The sequence below is a fragment of the Anopheles bellator genome, chromosome 1 (assembly GCF_943735745.2).
Source record: "Anopheles bellator chromosome 1, idAnoBellAS_SP24_06.2, whole genome shotgun sequence".
Classification (NCBI taxonomy): domain Eukaryota; kingdom Metazoa; phylum Arthropoda; class Insecta; order Diptera; family Culicidae; genus Anopheles; species Anopheles bellator.
Genome location: NC_071285.1, coordinates 41955908 through 41974523, shown reverse-complemented (window position 1 = coordinate 41974523; position 18616 = coordinate 41955908). Strand labels below are relative to the sequence as shown.

At 49.9% G+C, this 18616-nt stretch overlaps 4 protein-coding genes across 5 annotated transcripts; 2 read left to right on the top strand and 2 right to left on the bottom strand.

Annotated features, from left to right (window-relative positions):
* Positions 1-223: 223 nt before the first annotated feature.
* LOC131205914 (CD63 antigen-like) lies at positions 224-10957 on the top strand. Of its 2 annotated transcripts, XM_058198222.1 has the most exons (6): positions 224-337; positions 551-654; positions 8446-8637; positions 8713-8883; positions 8947-9194; positions 9738-10957. In XM_058198222.1, exons 2-6 carry the CDS (start codon positions 589-591, stop codon positions 9745-9747), a joined length of 687 nt encoding a protein of 228 aa, XP_058054205.1. In that variant the 5' UTR covers positions 224-337; positions 551-588; the 3' UTR covers positions 9748-10957. The 2 variants fall into 2 exon arrangements, with proteins under 2 accessions (XP_058054205.1, XP_058054204.1); XM_058198221.1 differs by lacking the exon at positions 9738-10957 and having other exon boundaries at positions 8947-9725.
* Positions 10958-11641: 684 nt separating this feature from the next.
* Positions 11642-13752, bottom strand: LOC131216317 (proton-coupled folate transporter-like). Its single transcript, XM_058210770.1, has 3 exons — positions 13386-13752; positions 12011-13259; positions 11642-11941 (listed from the first exon to the last, which is right to left on the bottom strand). Exons 1-3 carry the CDS (start codon positions 13603-13605, stop codon positions 11860-11862), a joined length of 1551 nt encoding a protein of 516 aa, XP_058066753.1. The 5' UTR covers positions 13606-13752; the 3' UTR covers positions 11642-11859.
* A 1173-nt stretch (positions 13753-14925) lies between these two features.
* On the bottom strand, positions 14926-18189 carry LOC131214985 (AH receptor-interacting protein-like). The gene is made up of 2 exons (XM_058209343.1): positions 17843-18189; positions 14926-16243 (listed from the first exon to the last, which is right to left on the bottom strand). The coding sequence occupies exon 2, from the start codon at positions 16130-16132 to the stop codon at positions 15164-15166; it is 969 nt and encodes a 322-aa protein (XP_058065326.1). The 5' UTR covers positions 16133-16243; positions 17843-18189; the 3' UTR covers positions 14926-15163.
* On the top strand, positions 16450-18091 carry LOC131215627 (proton-coupled folate transporter-like). Its single transcript, XM_058210018.1, has 5 exons — positions 16450-16615; positions 16690-16947; positions 17023-17430; positions 17533-17669; positions 17741-18091. The coding sequence occupies exons 1-5, from the start codon at positions 16450-16452 to the stop codon at positions 18089-18091; spliced, it is 1320 nt and encodes a 439-aa protein (XP_058066001.1).
* Positions 18190-18616: the final 427 nt, after the last annotated feature.

Below are 18616 nucleotides of genomic sequence, written 5' to 3'. Positions count from 1 at the left end.
TCTCACGAACACCATCAAACCGCGTCCATCGTAATCGTGTTTTTCCGTGGCGGGAGAGCGGGAGCGAGCAAGAGAGTGGTTTTGAGAGCGAACCCGATTCAAACTACGAAAATCCCGAACACGAAACGAGAGAGAGGGAGAAACTTTTCTCTCTCTCGCTGCGTTCCCAGTCTCTGTTAGCAAAACTGGTAGAAACGTAAAAAGAAATCTCCCGTCTCAAACCAACCAACCAACCGGAGCCGTTTCGCGGGAAAGCGTTTTTTCAAACAAGTCGCTCGAGTTTTAAAAGAATCAGAGTCAGTTCGAAAAGTCGGTTCAGAGGCAGAAATTTAGACAGGTAAGACGAAAGGCAGATTCAGACTCAAGAAGTTGGACCGGTCGAATTGTTCGGTCGGTTATTTTGTGAACGAATAAAATTGTGGTTTCCGCGGTAGCTACCGGCCGATGCGAGTGCGGTTCGCCAGCGAAACAAAGTGTTCCCATTGTTCGCGCGTTACAAGCAGTGACGAAATTTTAGAGTGTGTGCCTTTTCTTCCCCTCTCATCGACAGCACCATCCGCCGGAAACGTTAACGATCATCGCTACAAAATGGCTCTCAACTGTGGTCATTCTACGATAAAGTATCTGCTCTTCATCTTCAATCTCCTGTGCTCGGTATGTGCAATTATTTTCGGGCTATAGAAGATAACATTTTCGACAATCCCGGCTGCGGTCGAAACAAGAGACAAAACAGACAACAAAAGGGAAAGTACCGATGCGTAGTAAGCCTTGTCTGCGATGATCGCATCGTATTGTTGTAGCAGGCAACGGGCGGTCCCTTCGGAATTATAAACTGAGAAGTGCCGCGTGAGAGGCACAGGGGCACGGAACAAAACAATCTGCCTGGCCGTCGGATTTCGAGACGTTGCATGCGACGGCGGCGTCGGGGTCGTTGTATCCATGAGTCCCCACCGTCTGGTTGAATGTTTAAACCATTTCTTGTTGCTTTTCCAAGGGTATATTTAGAACCACGTAACGCTCAGGTTACAGCACGTCCTCGCTGCCGAGAATCGGGCGCACTTCGTTCGCACTCCATTCGCTTCCGACCTTTCCAAGGACGGTACAGTTTCCAACAGTTTCGAAGATGAATCATCGGCACTGTGTTTTTTGTGGCGCTCCTCCGCTGTGCCGGGGAGCAGATCGTTGTTCTCGACGAAGACGGCGCCGATGACCGTAAAATCCTGCTGCGTAAATAAAATCAAAATATGCTGCCCTGCCAATGGCAACATTGGCCCCTCTTTCTCTCGGGACGATTCTCGCGAATCCACAGCTTAAGCACACGCACACACACATGTGCGCCACAATCTTTACGTGAATCTGGTTTCTCTGGCGCGGTGCTCGGTGGGAATCAGATTTCCGGTCGGAAGCGTAACTTCGTTCGACCCAGCGATACCAACACATACACACCATGTGAGTCGGCGAAGTTTTGCACACCACACAGGATTCGCAAAACGAAACAAAAGGCTTCCTGTCGGCGGTAGGTCCCTATGACAACGGCGGCCGGCGTACCATGCGTTCGAGTGTGTGAGTGCTTACCTGTTGCCATAACGAGCCACACACGAAGGTGCGACTTTCCTCACCGAGCCATTAATTTGGTGGAGCCCGCGGACTTTGTCGTCCGTCTTGGGCCTTGTTAAGCGGGTATTTATGAACCACTTCGAGACCGATGTGTTTGGAAACGGTGTTTCCGGCATCCCATTTTTGCGCCCCTGCGCCTCTTCTCTGTGGTTTCTCCTTAGTAACGGTAGGCCAATGTTTGCTTGGTGAAGTTTTCATGTTTATTCATACCGCCCCGTTGGAACACGCACACATACGCACCGCGACGAATGTGTCATCCATCGATCCTCCTGTCGATCGTCACCCGGACCCCGGGGGCAATTAAGGGTGTGTGTGCCACGCCCGCAGGCGGTCTGGCGAACGTGTGCGTGCGTGGGCTCGCATGAAGCAATGGAATTTTGTGTGTGGTTAGTAGGTGGGAGCAACGTGTTAAAAAGAGGGGACTTACGTAAATATACGTACCTTAAATGCAAACGTCTGGAGCCACGATCTGAACGCTCTTCCGTCGATCGTTTCACATCTTTAGGTACAGACCGTTCTTCGCGTAATAAAAAGAAACCACAGTGTGTTAGTCGCAATTCAACCTTTCGTCCTTTTCAATTAAACTGATCAAACGCACAGGAAAGCGTTTCAAAGCGGCTGTGGCACACGCTGAAGTGGAATGATCTCATCGGCAATTCCATTTTCATATTTCTTTTTATGTCCATTGCTATTCGCAGCGAGCGAAGCAGTGGCACCACCGGGCGCAACAGGTTGTTTTTATCCAAGCATTTAGCGCGGCGGGTCGAGAGAAAATCGATAGATTTTAACCGGAACACATGGTTCGACTATCGACTGTGAACGCTATTCGCATTTGGCGGTGGACGGTAAACGACCCAGCAGCAGCCTTATCGTAAAGATAAATTTTGCATACCGGAAGCACGCACACACACTTAGTGGTGTCCTCCAGGTTGTACGCGGTTGTAGCCGGGTTGCGAAACAATTCCCACTTCCCTGCAATCGGCAGCGTTTGAAAGGTTGATAACAATGTGGGTTTCCGCCTCATTTTACCGGCTAAATTCTGGTGTGTCCCGCTCGCGTTTATAAGCGCTGGGGTACGTTTCTATCGCTCGATAAAGATAACGCGTCTCTGCAGCACGCCAAGTGCAACATGAATCACCCACCTCTTTCAGCCGCCATCATCCAAAAAGCGCTCCGTCCTCGGCCTCATTATCAGCCATCGCGGGTGTTTCTCGATAACGTTCTCTGCAGCCCAGCTCATGCCCAGCGTTGCAACATAATTGGTTTGTGGAGTTTTTAACAATTATGATTATGGCTTTTAAGGCTTTGTTTACTAAATCATGCGCGCGCCACGATCGATCTCACGGATTGGTTTTCGAAAAAGTGCCGTCCATAAGTGCCGTTTTCATCTGCGCCTCATACGACCCGATTTATAAACACACTAAGCAACGGAGCGCGAAGAAGCAAATAAACAAACGCTCCGTGTTCTTTTGCCCATCAAACGTGCCCCGTATTCCCAGCTTCAGTGCTTCGCCGATGGAGGAGTTTCTGAACAAAACAAAAAATGGGTGCTTAAGGTTACGTAGCGTTTGCGCGCGATAGTTTGTTTATTTGAAACATTCATGCAAACGATTGGCGGTGGAATGTAGGAAGCAGCCAAACAGGGCGCACTCGATCGGGTTTAGTTCGCAGACATCGATTTGCAACAGTAATAACTCAACTCGGTAGCGTTTCAGCCAGGCTCCAGTCATGGAAAAACTGTCTTTTGGAGGAGCGTCTTAGCCCGAGCCCGGTGGGGCAACGTTTAAGATTACAACCGACTGGTCTCGTGTGGCAGCCGTTCCATCATGATGTGTTGCTGTCAATGCGATCGGGGCTATCTTATCGGCGAAATACCTCGACGAAACATTACGATTAGATACGCTCTGGCCTAGCTACTACCATGCTTGTCGGTTCGGGGGATATGGGCGTGTGCTACTGGGCGAGTTTTCTTACCCCGTCGTTCTATGAAATATTGAAATTAAGTAACGTATCGTCCATTGTCGACCGGACGCTGTGTCACCAACCAGTGTCAATAATTATCTGGATTGGTCCACGCACTCCGTTTGTTATGCTATTCGTGGAAAAGTAATTTGGTCAGGGTCGTGAATCGATTCACGTTTTTCAAACAGCAGACGGTTGAATAATAATACTTACGTTTTGATGCATAAGGTCCTACGGGTGCCGTGACGTGTTCCAGACGTATTGCAAGCCTCGGTCGCGAATCTCGGTTGTTCCGCGGTTGATAAGATTATTGTGGAACACTCAGTCTAACCCGGGCGCGACTGATTGGGAAAACACACTCGACACCCGGACGACGTCTGGTGGTTATTGAAACGATGACCTTTAAGATGGTTATCTGCTTTGCGTATTTCTTGGGAAACCATCAAAACCCGAAGATGAATTATGTGCGCCATGGGTGCACGCTCTGCCACCTTCGCGGCGGGTCAGTGAGATGCTCGAATGTTTTATTGCCTCTAAGCTGTATCGCTATTTCAAGCGCAATCGCGCACGGAACACAACGCGTGCAACGATCACTGGCAGAGTTTGATCGTACCTGCTTTTTGCAACGGCGATCCGTCGGTGTCCTTGAGCGGTGACATATCGGGACGGCTACCGCGAGCACGCATGGTGCGCGAACATGCTGTTGAACATGGGCAAGGCTCTAAATCCTTGTCCATCCCCACGCAAGGCTGTTTAGCTCGTGGTTTCCATTTTGTTGCTTCAATTCCACACCAAATGAGGCGCCCTGTTGGTTGGTAGCTCTCGTGTACGATCGTGAAGCCGTTTAGAAAACCGAACCTTTTTTGTGGTGATTCAGCGGTACGCGCGCACTAACAATTCTGAAAAATCGAAAACGACGATCAACGCCGTCGGTTGATCTCATCAAGCAACTAGTAACCGGAAGCGCTTCGGTGGGACGCAAAAATGTGGCTCACATGACACAGAACGGCGGAGCGCTTGCTGTTTGTGGTTGATTCACAGCAGTCCGGGCGGCCCTGTGCTGCCTGCCATCGCGTCACCCGCGAGCCGTCGCCCTCGCCACCATCCCCTACTAGTCGATCCTCTTGCGCTGCGCGCGTGCTACGTGAATTGCAAATGGCGACCGTGGTCCGTCGATCGCGCACAGATCACGAACACTGTAAGCGCCGGGTTGGCTTGGGTTGGCTTGGGTTAGTGGAGAGGTTATGGAAAGTCAGCGAAGCTCGGAGAGCAGATTGAGAGGGGGATGCGTTATGTGTGTGCGCGGGCTCGATAGTGCAAAAACTGCGCGAGACCGCAATATGCAAAGCCTCTACAGAACAACGCCGACTGCTGCCCAAGGTCAACTTCTCGGGCAACAGAAACTACGCCGGCGGCTTGGCTTAGCTTGGGGTTAGTCTTGCGTTTATTAGTGTTTCACTTTTCCAAGAGACAGGCAATGGTGTGTGAAGTTTCACTCACACTCGCTCTGGTCGCTGCGACGGCGGGTACAGGTTGGTGGGGCAGCTTATCGCACGAGGGGCAATTACCCACCACACAGCGGGGTAACCACTAGAATCACGCAAATGGTGGAACTCTCTCGTGTACTTTTCTAGAACGTGGGCAAATACGTTCTCATAGGCCGCTAGAAAATGCGCGCGCACACGGTGGACACGTGCTGTAATGCGGTCGCTGCCTGCGTACCGATCGAGGGGTTGCGCAAACCGTGTGCAACATGTGCAATCCACCTTACCTTCTTAAACCCGTTTTAACCTACTGATGATTCCATTTTAATTTCGTTTTAGTTGAGCGTCTCGTGGATTGAAAGCAAATTCTCTACGGCGAAAATAAGCTCAATTCCAGGGTTTTATCGCTGATACGCTCTACACAAATCAATAAACAAGAGGTCCACCCGCCAGTTTGGGCCCCAAACCGCCTACACGACGGGGTTCGCAAACCCTCCAAACAACGCGGCCCCATCGTCGTCGTCGTCAGAACCACACAAAAACTCGCGCCATGTTTTTCGTCACCGTGCCGGGGAATACCACCTGAGTAAATTGGACTTCGGGGAGACTGGTTCGCTGGTGCTGCGTTCCGTGACACCGTAAACTAGTCCGACTAATTTTTCGATTTGCCAAGCACAAACCGGCAGAGGTGCGCGTGAAGGTTGAATTCTTTCGCCGCAGCTCTCTATCAGAATAGCAGCTTTATCGATGAGTCAAAGCTGTACCATTTTATTAATGGCTCTGTTTACCCCGAAAGGGGATGATCGAGCGCCTTTTCTCGGTAACGTTCTTTCGGCAGAGACGGCGCTCACAACATAGACACCACCGAACCGAAGGACGATGGTGATCATGACATGGCGCTAAGTTTCATTCCCGCGCCGCGGATAACACTCTGTGACCTACATTTTTTGGGACACCCGAGAAAGGTGAAATCTGTTGAACCTATTGGATTCGGGGGTTGTGGCCGCCGTGGTCATCGCAAACAGGTCACACGCTGCCGGTTGGGCTCGATTTCCCCTTCCGACGACAACCTAATTCTTTTCGATTTGCGTACCGCTCTGTCCCCTTATCGGCGCAGCAGCAGGTGGTGGTGGTTGGTTTTGGGGCTAGGGCAGCTGCTCTTCGGCCGCCCATCCCAGGCGTCCGTTGATTGATATTTCGTTCGCGGTTGCTGCTTGCTAAAGGAAATGGATTCGTCGGGGACCTTCGACTCAATTTGGCACAGGGAAACAATGAGCATGACGATTCAACACGTGACGTCACACCACGGCCACAGAAGGGCGGCCAAAGTCAGTGCATGTCGTGCGTGCGCGCGCGAGCATCCTTGCACACAGTTCCACATTCCAGTATCCCTTGGCGGGCGTGCTTCAAATTGTAAGTTGTTAAAATCATAATCATCACTCGCTCGCCCGCCACGGCCAAGGTCAGCCTCGGGGCCGATGATGGCGGCGACTCCGCTAAGGCCGTTCGCGTGCTCGCGCGGCCACCACTTCCCATATGGTGCACAAAACGGTGGCGTATGTAGGCGACCAAAAGTTCCCCGTTCGCGCCATGTATTAATGGGCGATTGTTGCTCGCCACGGCCACCGATGGTGACATCATCTCGGGGAGCGCACGTTAATGATGGTGTATGATGATGGGTGGGTGGGAATGGTGCTATGCAAAATAGATGAACAATCATTTGTCACCAGCGCGCGCGGTACTGTCCACAGACGATAATGGAGCCCGCGGGACACCTTACGCGTAGCAGCAGAGGCTATATTTATTACCGTGAGTCGGTATTTTGTTGGCCGAAATTCCTACGACAACAAACTATCGGCAGCGAATGGCGTCTTAACTGTGGTGCCAAAGGAGGGCGACGAGCAGAGAGCGTCCTGTGGGCAAGCTTTTTCCGAAGGCAAGAAAACACGGAAGCTCCCGAAACGGACCTGTGTCCTTCTGCCAAAGATGAGCCGCGCGCAGACTCACTGCATTTCTGTTGTTATGATTTTGGTTCGTGGTCGTCTTTCGGCAAACACTGGGGGTTGTGTGTCTCTTCCGTTCCTTTTTACGAGACGGCTTCCGTCCCCGACGAGGAGAGAGAGAGCGACCGAAGGCGGTATGTTTTGTTGCCGTCCTGTGGCGTCGTGGTCCCTTTTTTGCCAACGGCTCGCAACGGATTTGTTTGGGGCGGTAAAAGTTAGGCTTCACCGCCGCGCAATTATTTACTTACTTCGCCCGCCATGCTGGTGCCATGCTCCTCTTTCCATTCAAGAATGGTGGCACCAGCACGCTACGACCGTAGCCGGGTCCGGGGGAGCAGAAGAGACCATAAGCGGCGGTGAACTGAGCATTGCAATATCCCGCTTTTAAGTGTTGCCCCAAGGGGAAACCCTGCTGCGTTTCTCCGGATATCTTAACCCGATGCGTGTATGTGTCCATCGATGTCCCCTAGAGGAAGTGTCTTGCCGACGGACGACAGTGTTGAAACATGGGGCTAGTTGGGAACGCGCACAGGAATCCAATGATGGTGTTGGGCACACCAACAACCGGTTGTTGTCGCTTCCGTCCGCAGCTACGACGGACGCGCGGAACGAACCCGTGATCTAATCGGCGAAACATTTTATTATTCGCCCGGGGCAACACTCTCTCTCTCGGGCGCGTTCCGCTATGCCGCCCATATCCGTTGATCGATCGATGAAAGGTTCGAATCAGTGATTTCCACAGTTTGCTGACTACGCGGTGGTGTGGCGTTGGTGATAAGATGCCTGATGGCGATGATGATGGATGTATCTATATTTTAAACGACACAAACTATCACCACCGATTGTTGGGGTACGCAACTCCCGGATGTTCTCGAGCGGGTTCGAGTTTCCAAGAAAGACGCTCCCGATTCCGGGAAACGGTTTTTGGCACTAAACCTCCGACGTCTTCAATGACACGCATCTCGTTGCGGGTGGTCTCTCGTCTCGCCGTTTCGCAATGTTTCACGCGGGAACGTGTGTTTGAATATTTAAAATTTACGCAGCACTTTTTTACGACGATCTTACGAATGTTCGCCCTTTGTATACGTTGTAGGGTTGGCCACAAAACCCACCATCTTGGTGAAAGGGGCTACACTTGGGGCGTGTGCTGTTCAGTCACAGAAAAATGAAACCATAAAAGAAGCGACACGACGGAGGTTTTATGGTTGGTTTGGGTGTGGTTTTCGAACGTTAGCGAGACGCGTGTCGTGGCGTGAACGACCGGGATCGAGGTTGCAAAAACAATTAAAATCAACAGCCGATCTGTGTACCTTAAACTGAGGAACCCACTCTGGTCTGTGGGGTTTGCTAATTGACACTCTCATCTCTTCCGATTGCAGCTCTGCGGCATTGCACTGATCGTGATTGGTGCCATTTCGTTGGTGAAATTGGACGACATCCGTGACATCAGCGATGAGTACAACATCATTGCCCCGTCCGTCCTGCTGATCGTGTTCGGTTCCATCGTGTTCTTCATCGCGTTCTTCGGCTGCTGCGGTGCTATCCGCGAGTCGTACTGTATGACATCGACCGTAAGTACCGTCCTCGATGGTGTTCCTCACCAAACAGTGTTTTAATTTCCGTTGCCGTTCCATCGCTCCCAACAGTACAGCTTCTGCTTGATTCTGCTCGTGATTGCCCAAATCGTGATTGCCGTGCTGGTGTTTGTCTTCATCGGTGACGTAACCGAAGCCATCCAGAAGGGCTTCGAGCGTGTCTTCAACGCCCGCGAACAAAACGCAATCAACGCCGATCTGGTCAATACGATCCAGGCCAATGTAAGTGTCGGTCGCGCGCATTCACTGATGTCTGTTTACTGATGATCGTATTGCTGATTCTAGCTGGAATGCTGCGGCATGCGGAGCTTTGCCGACTGGGGCCTCAACTTCCCGCAGTCGTGCTGCAGCAGCGGCGGTACCGCTCCTCTGTGCGTTCCGTTCACGAGCGGCTGCGTTAGCCGTCTGGGCGAATTCCTCGACAGTGCCGGAAACGTTGTGGCCTGGGTTTCGCTGGGAGTTGCAGCCGTCGAGCTGCTGGGACTCATCTCGGCCTGCTGCCTGGCCAACGCCATCCGCAACGGACAGAGAAGGTCGGGATACTAAGGCTGACAAAAAACAGAGTGAAGGGAGCGGGGAAAAGGTGGTGCATTTCATTCATATCCACTCTCCCAATAACAACCACACACCACCCCCATCATCCCGACGCCAGTTCTCGGTTGTGCAACGATAACACAACTAACACAACGCGACGAACGCGCGCCGCACACGCAGAGAACGGTCAAACCAAAGCCCGAAAAGGAAGCTTCCCAATTCCGCGGCCGATCGCCGATCTTGTCGGACGAACAGTCGCACAGTTGCCTCATTCCACATTTCAACAATCCTTTCATGGTGCGCACCACACCAACCCCGTATTGATCGTTGATAACAAATACAAACTAACTCTCATGTCTCTCACCGAATTAAACCCGCCAATGATCCGGACGTGATCTTCTCACCACACAGATGTGTGGCGCCCACGAAAGGAGGAAACGCGCGGTGACCGCGTACAATCGATCTTATTAATTCTAATGAAACAATGTGTCTTTTTCTGTCTATCCGTTTGTCCTCTGTCCCCTTTCCGTGTCTCCCAACAGATACAGTTAAGCCTGTGGTGTGGAGCCACGATCGCGCTTGTATGTCCCGCTAGAGGTGTGGTGTGTGCCACGGTGTGTTTCGGAGCGTCTATGAAACATTATAATCGTGCTTTATAATCGTACAATATATGTTAAGCGAGTGCGGGGCATAGGAGGAGGGCCGCTAGGGCACCGGGGGACACATGGCAAAAAGCGTATCGTTTGTGTACCGTACCACACTCTTGTGCACATTACACTCAAATCCATCCATCAAATTCGGGACGCGCGACCCGCAGATTCTTAGGGGAGACACATTCAGCAGAACCAGATACTAGACATGCTGAAGACGAAAATTCACACACAAACACTCGAAAGGAGCTGCTCATCCAGCAACAGCAGTGGCGGTCCGCCATCGGGAACTCCAGAACAACAGCGGAAGGCAGGCAGAACGGTGTCGTTGGATTTGTTGCAGGAAGCGGAAGCTACAGAAAGTGCATCTGTAGAGAAGACACGGACAAAGGAAGTAGCAGTCCAGCGGCAACATCCTCTGCGCGATCCGACAGAAGACCAGTCCAGTTCTCGCATGATGAGCAGAAAATGATCACTGTGTCATATTGTCGTTCCCCTGTTTGCATTCTCGCCAGTTCAGTTCTATTTTCATTCGCATCGGTGTAAGAAGCTTATCCCCCCGAGCCGCGGTTTCGTCCGTCGGGGCCACACCCGGTTCGATTCGTTCCGATCTTCGAATATTCCTGTGTGCCGATAGGGACAAACACAAAACGAGAGAAAGTAAGCGCATCGGCTAAATTTAATCGTTTTTCCACACTATTCAAGTAGCACTTAAGAGCATGAATTAAAAAGGGCCATCGATTTTGCACTGTTGCACGAATGTTTAGTAAGGATGGTCACGATTCTCAAGCTTCTTTCGCGTACGAAGATTTACTTTAAATTGCGTGTTTGCTTTCATCAGTATGGTGTTGCAGTTGCACTATCTACCCAAACGTTTGAATATTTATTGATAAAGAAAATGGATTAAAGAAGCTAAAGTGAAGCTTCAGAAATGTAGAACAACCACACACTTCCCGCAACCGGAGAAGAAGATCCTTAGCACCCGCTCGCACACACCCAGTGTGTCCATGTGGTGCGTAACGGTGCGTAAAGTTGTTGAATTTTGTCGATGTTGACGATGCGAAGCTACAGTTATAGAAATATATGTACCGGGCAACCACTTTTTGTCGCTATATTGTGTCGTTATTGTGTTGCTTAATTGTTCATGGTGTAATTGTCGTTTGCTTGCTGCTTCGCAAAGGTTCTGTTGTCTGTTGTCCGTTTTTGTGTCTGGTGGCGGTCCTATTCGTTGATAAGATTTATATTTTAGGACTGAAAGAAATCATTTTAAAGTTACATGAAAGAAAAATATGCTGTTGATTGATGCTTCCTGGGAATTTCGGGGTAGTTTATTACAGTTCGCTACCACAGTCCTCCGTGAGACCTTAAATTCTTCACATCGGAATAAACTATTGGGTACGTAAATTATGTTTGGAATATTTTTTGGCACGGCCGGTTGTTTTCTTCATAAGAAATATTGTGTCGACGATTTTGGGAAGATTTTGAAGATAATAAAGGTGGTTACTACAGCACCTACATGTTTTTAACGTGCTTTTTAAAGAAGGCATTGTGAGTATATTCAATTTTAAACTGAATCTTCACCATCTTTCTTTCATAGGCAAAACTGCGAGTTAACACCGAAACCGAAACAGCTGATTTTGATATTTCGTTTGGCGGGAAAGTTACACTGCCGTGCGGTTGTTGAACATTCAGAAACAATTTACGGTTTACGCAGAGAAATAACGTTTTGGTCATGGGAGAGGTCGCAATCGTATAACATAAAACATTTTGCGAAAACGTTTATGCATCTACTTAAATTCTTTTATTAGAAACGAACCTACGTTTTGCCAGTATGTGCGACTTGCGTCGGACTGATAGCACGTCTGTTTTCATACATAATTACCACTACTTACAACTAAATTCTAGAGTTCAAACTCTACTTAAAAACTACTACGAATCTACAAATTTCATAAAAATATGACTAGTAGTACCATTGTTGTTTCCAGCCGGAAGAGGACTTCTTAATCCACCGCGCTCACGTTAGAATTTCACTATCTTGTCGTAGAAGCGACTCGGCCGGAGTAGGTTTTCGCTTGCTTAGTAGCACGGCAATGATTCTAAAAAAACACATAAATCACAGAGTTGGTGCGTTGGGTTATGGGCAAAAGAACGCCACAAATGCTTACCCCACGAAAATCACGTTGATGCTAAATATCCCCGAAGCGACAAAGTTGAACACTTCCGGCGCTGTCGCCACGGTTGCGTTGTAGATGTACGTAAAGAGCGGTGCCGACGCCAACGAAACCGTATTGGTCAGAGCCATTGCGATCGAGTAGAACTTGGCGATCTCACCGGAGGGAATGATGGCCGAGCAGATGGCCATCAGGGCGGGTCCTTCCGTTGCTTTAAGTGGGGTGACACCGGTGGCCAGGAACAGTTGCCATCCCTGCTGCGCCAATCCTTTGATGAGCGCGTCGACGGAATAGTTCACCACCGATAGCAACGCGAGCCAAACGTCCGGTAGTTTAAGCATCGTCTTCAGCACCGATATACCGATCACGTTGCCAGCGATTATCGAAAGCAGCTCGATCGCTTGCCAGATGGTAAAATCCTGTATGGTCCACCCAAAGACACGGCGGGTGTACAGGAAAAACACGGTACTGCCACCGGAACCCAGCACGGTCACTACCCCGATGGCGATCGTTAGCCACACGATGCCCCGATCGAAAGTGGATCGTTTCTTGAAGAACGTTTTCAGCAGTTCGCTCAAGTGGTTGAGGCGGAAGATTTCGCGCACCTGCCGATGGACCATGTCCGGGTCCGGATGGATGCTGTCTTCGAGGTAGAAGTGTAGAAAAGAACAGCTGGCAGCCACGGAACCGGCAGCCAGGAAGAATATGGTCGGCACGTTGGTCAAGCGCAGGATGAAGCTACTGGACAGCAACCCAATGAAGGCTCCGAGCATTGTGCAGGCCTGCAAAATGCCGATCCGCACAGTGCGATTCTTCTCCGTCGTAATATCCGTGAGGTAGCTAAAGATGGCAGCCATCAGAACGGTAGTTCCGCCCAGGACGGCGGCCGGTATGTGTGCTACGACGTAGCACCACGGATCGACCAGGTAGTGCTTCGACAGTAGCGAAAGGATGCCGATCATGACGTAGGTGGTAATGAACCCGACGGCCGGTACTATCATTGCCGGCTTTCGGCCATACTTATCTGACCAGGGCCCCATGAGCAAGGCACAAAGCGCTGGCAGAACCGAGGTTAGGATAGTGTTCACCATTCCGATCCGGGCAGCGTAGGGCTGAACGATTGTTTCTAGCTGCGCCACTTCGGACGAGTTGCTTTTAGTGCCTAGCTGGCCACACAGTTTCGGATCATAGCCCAGCGTCACGACACACGATTGGTAGATTATTTGATCGGCCAGTACGACACCTTTCGAAACAGAACGTAAAACGTTATGAGCAAAAATTTGCAAGTCATGTACGATTTGTTACACAGCGAGAAAGTACCATGAGGCCACCCGATAAATGATGGCCGCCGTGGTTTTATGCGACTTACCTGATACACTGAGACCGAAACACAATAGAACGAGAATCGGTTCAAAGGTACAAACACGTTCTGCACTCTTGGGTTGGCCTCCCATCGTTGAAGCTGCGGAAGGCGCAGTTGTCGTTGGCGGCGGCATCGAGAAGATAGGTGTTGTGGCCAATAGTGGCGTATCTTCATCACTGTCACATGCGTCGTTGTTTGTGCGGATTCTTCGCGTGGCGCCACTCATCGTGCTGGCTTAATTTCAACACGGACTAAGATCTCACACCGTTACCAACTATTGTGTGTGCTTGCCGGACTTGGCCAGGGATCGGTGTCGCGATGGCTGAACGCAGCTTTATCTGTAGCTATCAGCTGTGCGTTATCTGCCCGCGACAGCGCTCCACATTACTCGTCGCACCTGATGGACGGCACATGAATCACAGGCATTATTTGAGGCGTATTTTCAATTGATTGGCGGTTAGATTATAATTCCATGAATCACGCTTACAATACGGCGGCTTTTGGGAGTTTTGACCAACTCCAAAACTGACAAACCTGCATTTCTGCGTTTTCTTACCCGAATTGCTGTCTGGTACAACGTGGTTCTAAGGGCGGGAAAATGATCCCGCTCGTCAGTACTACAGTGCGCACTGTAATTCCTACACCAACTGCGAGCGCTGTGAGTGCGTCTATCGGTGCACTATCGATATCGGAAATTAATCTTCGATTACTTGTTTACTAAACTTGCACAATGTGTCTCTCAATGTTGCCGGAAGAGTGAAGCGTGCGATCGTTCCTATGGCCTGCGCAATGACCAGTCAGCACTGTGCGCAACTGTTGAATGTAACGGCCGCGAGTCGCACTGGCAAATAAAACGTAAAGTCGCCGTTGCCATCAATATTAACGGTTGTGGCCTGACACCTGTCGTGGGACTATCGCATTTCGAAAACGAACGAACTCCATGACTCATTGGTCCGGCGAGCATTGGCAGCCTGGGCGGAAAGTGGGGAGACCAATTTGAGCAAATTAGCAACACCATGGGTGACTGGTTGTTCCGATGGGCCTTTCGATAGCGGCGAGATTGAAACGTTCAGCTTCCATCCGCCAGTCGCTCCAGCGCTCTTTGTTTATGCGCTAACGGCCATCGAGTGCCCCTGGGAACGCCAATGATTGTGCCTTTAAGTGTTGGTTCTGGCCAGCGTCATCTGGGACTTCATTGTTGTTCGATGTTGCAGCTAATGATGAAGGTGGGCTTCTTATCATCGACGCGCATTCAGTGTCCAAACCTTAATCGGTTGCGTTGGGACTCACGCAAGTTGGGTAGTCGCCGCGTTCAAGCAATTAAAGTACAGCATTAAACGGCTATAAAACAAACGTTCTCTAAAAAGATAATCATGATCAATTAATAAATAACGGTTCAGGGAAGTCAATAAGTCAGGTAAGAAACTAATAAAACAACCTCAAACAATATCAACACGTACCGTTCGCTCGGGTTGTAATGTTTGTTTATTTGTTCAATTTGTTTTACATCCTTGGCGCACTAGGATCAGTGACCATTGTTGGCGCAACTCCACCCTGTTCTCAACTACATCTGGTTGGTACCAGGAACTCCTCCAGTCCGGTCTGATGTTTGGGCCACACACTCGCACGTTCTGGTAAATCCTTCTTTGTTTTCGCACATGCATCGGGAGATGTTACACGGGGCCCGTCAGTACTTTCGGGGATTTCACGTGTTTGGTTAAGTGTAAGAGAAAGAAGAACTTGGCCCAATGCTCAAGAAGCGCAGGGAAGAAACTTGTAAAATGTTAGCGATTAAAAAGTTTTTGGTAGTTCAGCTTTTCTTCGGCGTCCCGTAAACGAGCCTGGTTCTGCAATTTGGAAAGTTCGCTGTTGATTGCGTTCCGCAAGCCGGCGTCGAGTTGAGCGCATCGCTCAAAATCGGCTCGTGCTCGGTCAAGATGCCAAGTCCCGGCGTAGGCCCTGGCGCGCCGGAACAGCGCTTTCACGCACTCCTTGTCGTACTTCAGCACCTCGGTACAGTGCTCGATGACTGCGTAGTAGTCCTTCTCCAACAGCTTGCACTGTGAGTAGTTTAACAGCAATGGAACCTTCAGCTGTGCTAGCTCGCACCATTCCGGATCGTCGGGCTTTTCCTTCAACATCAACTGCTCGATGATGCCGGTTCCGCGGGAGTATGCGTCGAGGGCGGCCGCGTATCGCTTCTGGCCGTAGGCTTGGTTGCCTTGTTCGCGGAGCTTCTTAACCAGCTGCAGCTTCTCGTCGTCGCTCAGCTGCCACGATTCCTGGTCGTACTCGCCCGGGTTTTCAATCGACAGTATCTGGATGGTGAACTCGAGATCCTGCGGGTTCGTAAACAGCTCATCTAGGTCTCTGTAGCCGAGGCCCTCGTTCTGCATCGTCATACCGCAACAGTGTTTCCGCTCTTCGCGTGTCTTCTCCGCATCGCGCATGATCTTCGCCACGAACGGATACTGCAGCACCAGGGACCGATGGCAGCGAAATTTGGACACCTCGTTCAGTGCCATCTGCTGCACTATCGATTCCCACACCTCGAGCTTGAACTTCTTCCCCAGCACCAGCTCCATTGGCTTCTGGCGGACGCGGCTGTCGTCGATCAGAGTACCGGCTGGGTCACATTTTCTGGTCTGACAATGGAACCTTACCTTGGTACCATCGCGAAACGGTACAATCCGCGTTCCGGCGTGCAGAATGGTTTTGACTATTTTCGCGTCTTCGTTGCCACCGCTGTCCATCGGAACGTCCTTAAGTGGCCCGAATAACACACCCACACCGAAAGATGCTTTGTCCCGCGCTCAAGTAGATGAAGTGCATTTACGGCCACGTTATCCGACCAGTATTGAACGCTGTAAGTAATTCACAAAACGTTATATGTAAGTAATTCAAAACGAATTCACAGTTATTTACATTGCAGCCAGAAATGGGCAGAAAAAGACAAATAAATGCATTCATCATTCATATTTGGCATTATTTTGATAACCTATGCTTAAACCAAGAGGCTGCATTCCGCAGAAATGCAACAGATGCAACAATCAGTGTTTCGGTGGTCAACATGGAAGAAGGTCGCTCCGATAGTGTGTACTCTAGCGGCGAGGAAGACACTTTCGCCAAGCAGAGCCTGTTGCGCCTGCGAAATGCCGCCCGTTGGCGAGAGCAAAGTCAATACGTTAGTTTCGAGCCGGCCCTTCTGCTATTGTGCTTCGCTGTGAGCTTGTCAGGTTGTGTAAAACAGAAAATAGGAGATCAAAACGGGCCATCATAAGGAAGATCTGTGATAATCTGAATTTTGCAGAGGTCGTCCTTGCGAATCACATCATCCTAGAGGCATGCATCGGCGAAGGGCTTGGCAAGGAAGTCTGCCAGCATCTCAGCAACGATACAAACGCAACCGAGCGAGCAATGATCGAGACGAAAGTGCAACCGCTCGCGGCCAACGTAACTCTGACTATCGTTATCATAAAATCTGTCGTTCCCGTGCTGAGTGCGGTTCTGATCGGTGCTTGGTCGGATCGATACGGAAGAAAACCGGCGATGCTGATCGGTAGTGCGGGTGTGTAGCGTTGTAAACTGACTGGCCAACCCACTGGCATCCTGATTTGAATGTTTGAATGTATTGTCGTTCTAGGATTGCTTGTCTCGTACGTTCTTTTGACTCTGCTCGCCTTCCTATCAATGCGGGTCACTGTTAGCCCGTGGTATTACACCGCCGCTTATCTTCCGCTGGCTATCTTGGGCGGCATGACCGTGATAACCGGGGCCGCCTTTAGCTACCTGTCCGATGTTGTGGCGAACGAACAGAACCGCACGGTGCGCATGGGACTCATGGAGGCGGCAATGATGGTCGGTGCACTGCTTGGATTTATCTCGAGTAGCTATATCCTGGAGTGGTTTAACGTTGCCGTCACCTTCGGTATTGCTACCGGTGCGATCGGATTGGCGCTGGCATACATCATCTTCTTCACAGAGGACAGCATAATACTGAGCAGCAGCCGGAGCACGGTTGAAAAACTGTGCGATATGTTTTCTTGCGATCGTGTGCGCGAAATATTTAGCACACTCTTTTCGCAGCGCTCACGACACGTGCGTGAAATGCTGTGGGCCATCGTGGTTCTAACTTCTCTTATAGAATTTGCAGGCGGAACTGGAGGCATTTTCTATATGTACACAAGACGAATGTTCGGGTGGGATTTGAAACAATACTCCTATTTTCAATTTACCGACATTCTTATCATAATTGTGGGAAACGTGGTTGGAATACCAATTTTAAAGAAGGTAGGCAAGACTTTTCGAGTTAGAGGATGAATTCTCTCAGACTAACGTGATAAGAATTACTATTCGTGCAGGTACTACACTATTCCGACACAACGGTGGCTCTCGTTTCAATAACCAGCTACGCAGCAAACTCTTTAATGGTGGGCTTCGCGACCAAAGGTTGGATTTTATACCTGGCAACCTCCTTAACGGTCCTGAAAGGCACGGACGGTGCTGCGCTGCTGACGATTTGCTCCTCGATTCTTCCTTCCGGCGATATGGCAAAGTTTTTCACACTAGCATTATCCCTCACCGCTCTTGTTCCGTTAGTGTCTGCTCCCGTATTCACGTTCGTCTATGAAAGTACACTGCAAACTGCACCGCAGGTGTTTAATTTCGTGGCTGGAGGCTTTTTCGTTGCGGCACTAGTGCTGATGATGTGAGCATCTTTGACCACTCCAATTTCGTGTTTTTCGCGATATCATTCGTTCATTTCTCTTATTTCAGGGGCATCACTTTTCTTGTGCGCCGATTTTCCCAGCCTGAGTTGTTGCGGTGAAGCGAAAACCGTTTTGTTTTGAAGACGACGATGTGGAATAGATTCAATAAAGTTCCAATTCAATAACACTGTGTAAAGTAATTGATCTTCTATTGTCATGTATCACAGTATCAATTTTTCAGTTTGCAAAAGCTGAATGCCGTCAAAACGAGTTTCCTGCAGAAAACAATCGGCTATTTGCTTGGCACCAAAGATGACGCATAAAAGCAATAATTTAGCAAATGCATTAGCACGTACGTAGCAGTTATATTGTTTAAGCACCTCAGCTAAAAGCGTCCGACCTAACGAATAGACAATAGCGGCCAACACCAGTTCTATTGTGTACATACACATCACTCACACAAGTAATTCATCGTAGAAAACGAAACCGTTCGAAAGAGACAAAGATCAGCTGTTAAATGTCACACGA

Bases quoted from the DNA above. Each gene is read 5' to 3' on its own strand.
- LOC131216317 (XM_058210770.1), bottom strand. From the start codon at position 13,605: ATGAGTGGCGCCACGCGAAGAATCCGCACAAACAACGACGCATGTGAC. The intron at 13,260-13,385 runs GTAAGTCGCATA...CTGTTTCGAAAG, and splicing joins TTTCGGTCTCAGTGTATCAG to GTGTCGTACTGGCCGATCAA. The intron at 11,942-12,010 runs GTAAGCATTTGT...GTGTTTTTTTAG, and splicing joins ATCAACGTGATTTTCGTGGG to AATCATTGCCGTGCTACTAA.
- LOC131215627 (XM_058210018.1), top strand. From the start codon at position 16,450: ATGGAAGAAGGTCGCTCCGATAGTGTGTACTCTAGCGGCGAGGAAGAC. The intron at 16,616-16,689 runs GTTGTGTAAAAC...TGAATTTTGCAG, and splicing joins CTTCGCTGTGAGCTTGTCAG to AGGTCGTCCTTGCGAATCAC. The intron at 17,431-17,532 runs GTGTGCGCGAAA...TAGAATTTGCAG, and splicing joins CGATATGTTTTCTTGCGATC to GCGGAACTGGAGGCATTTTC.
- LOC131214985 (XM_058209343.1), bottom strand. From the start codon at position 16,132: ATGGACAGCGGTGGCAACGAAGACGCGAAAATAGTCAAAACCATTCTG.
- LOC131205914 (XM_058198221.1), top strand. From the start codon at position 589: ATGGCTCTCAACTGTGGTCATTCTACGATAAAGTATCTGCTCTTCATC. The intron at 655-8,445 runs GTATGTGCAATT...TTCCGATTGCAG, and splicing joins TCTTCAATCTCCTGTGCTCG to CTCTGCGGCATTGCACTGAT. The intron at 8,884-8,946 runs GTAAGTGTCGGT...TGCTGATTCTAG, and splicing joins TCAATACGATCCAGGCCAAT to CTGGAATGCTGCGGCATGCG.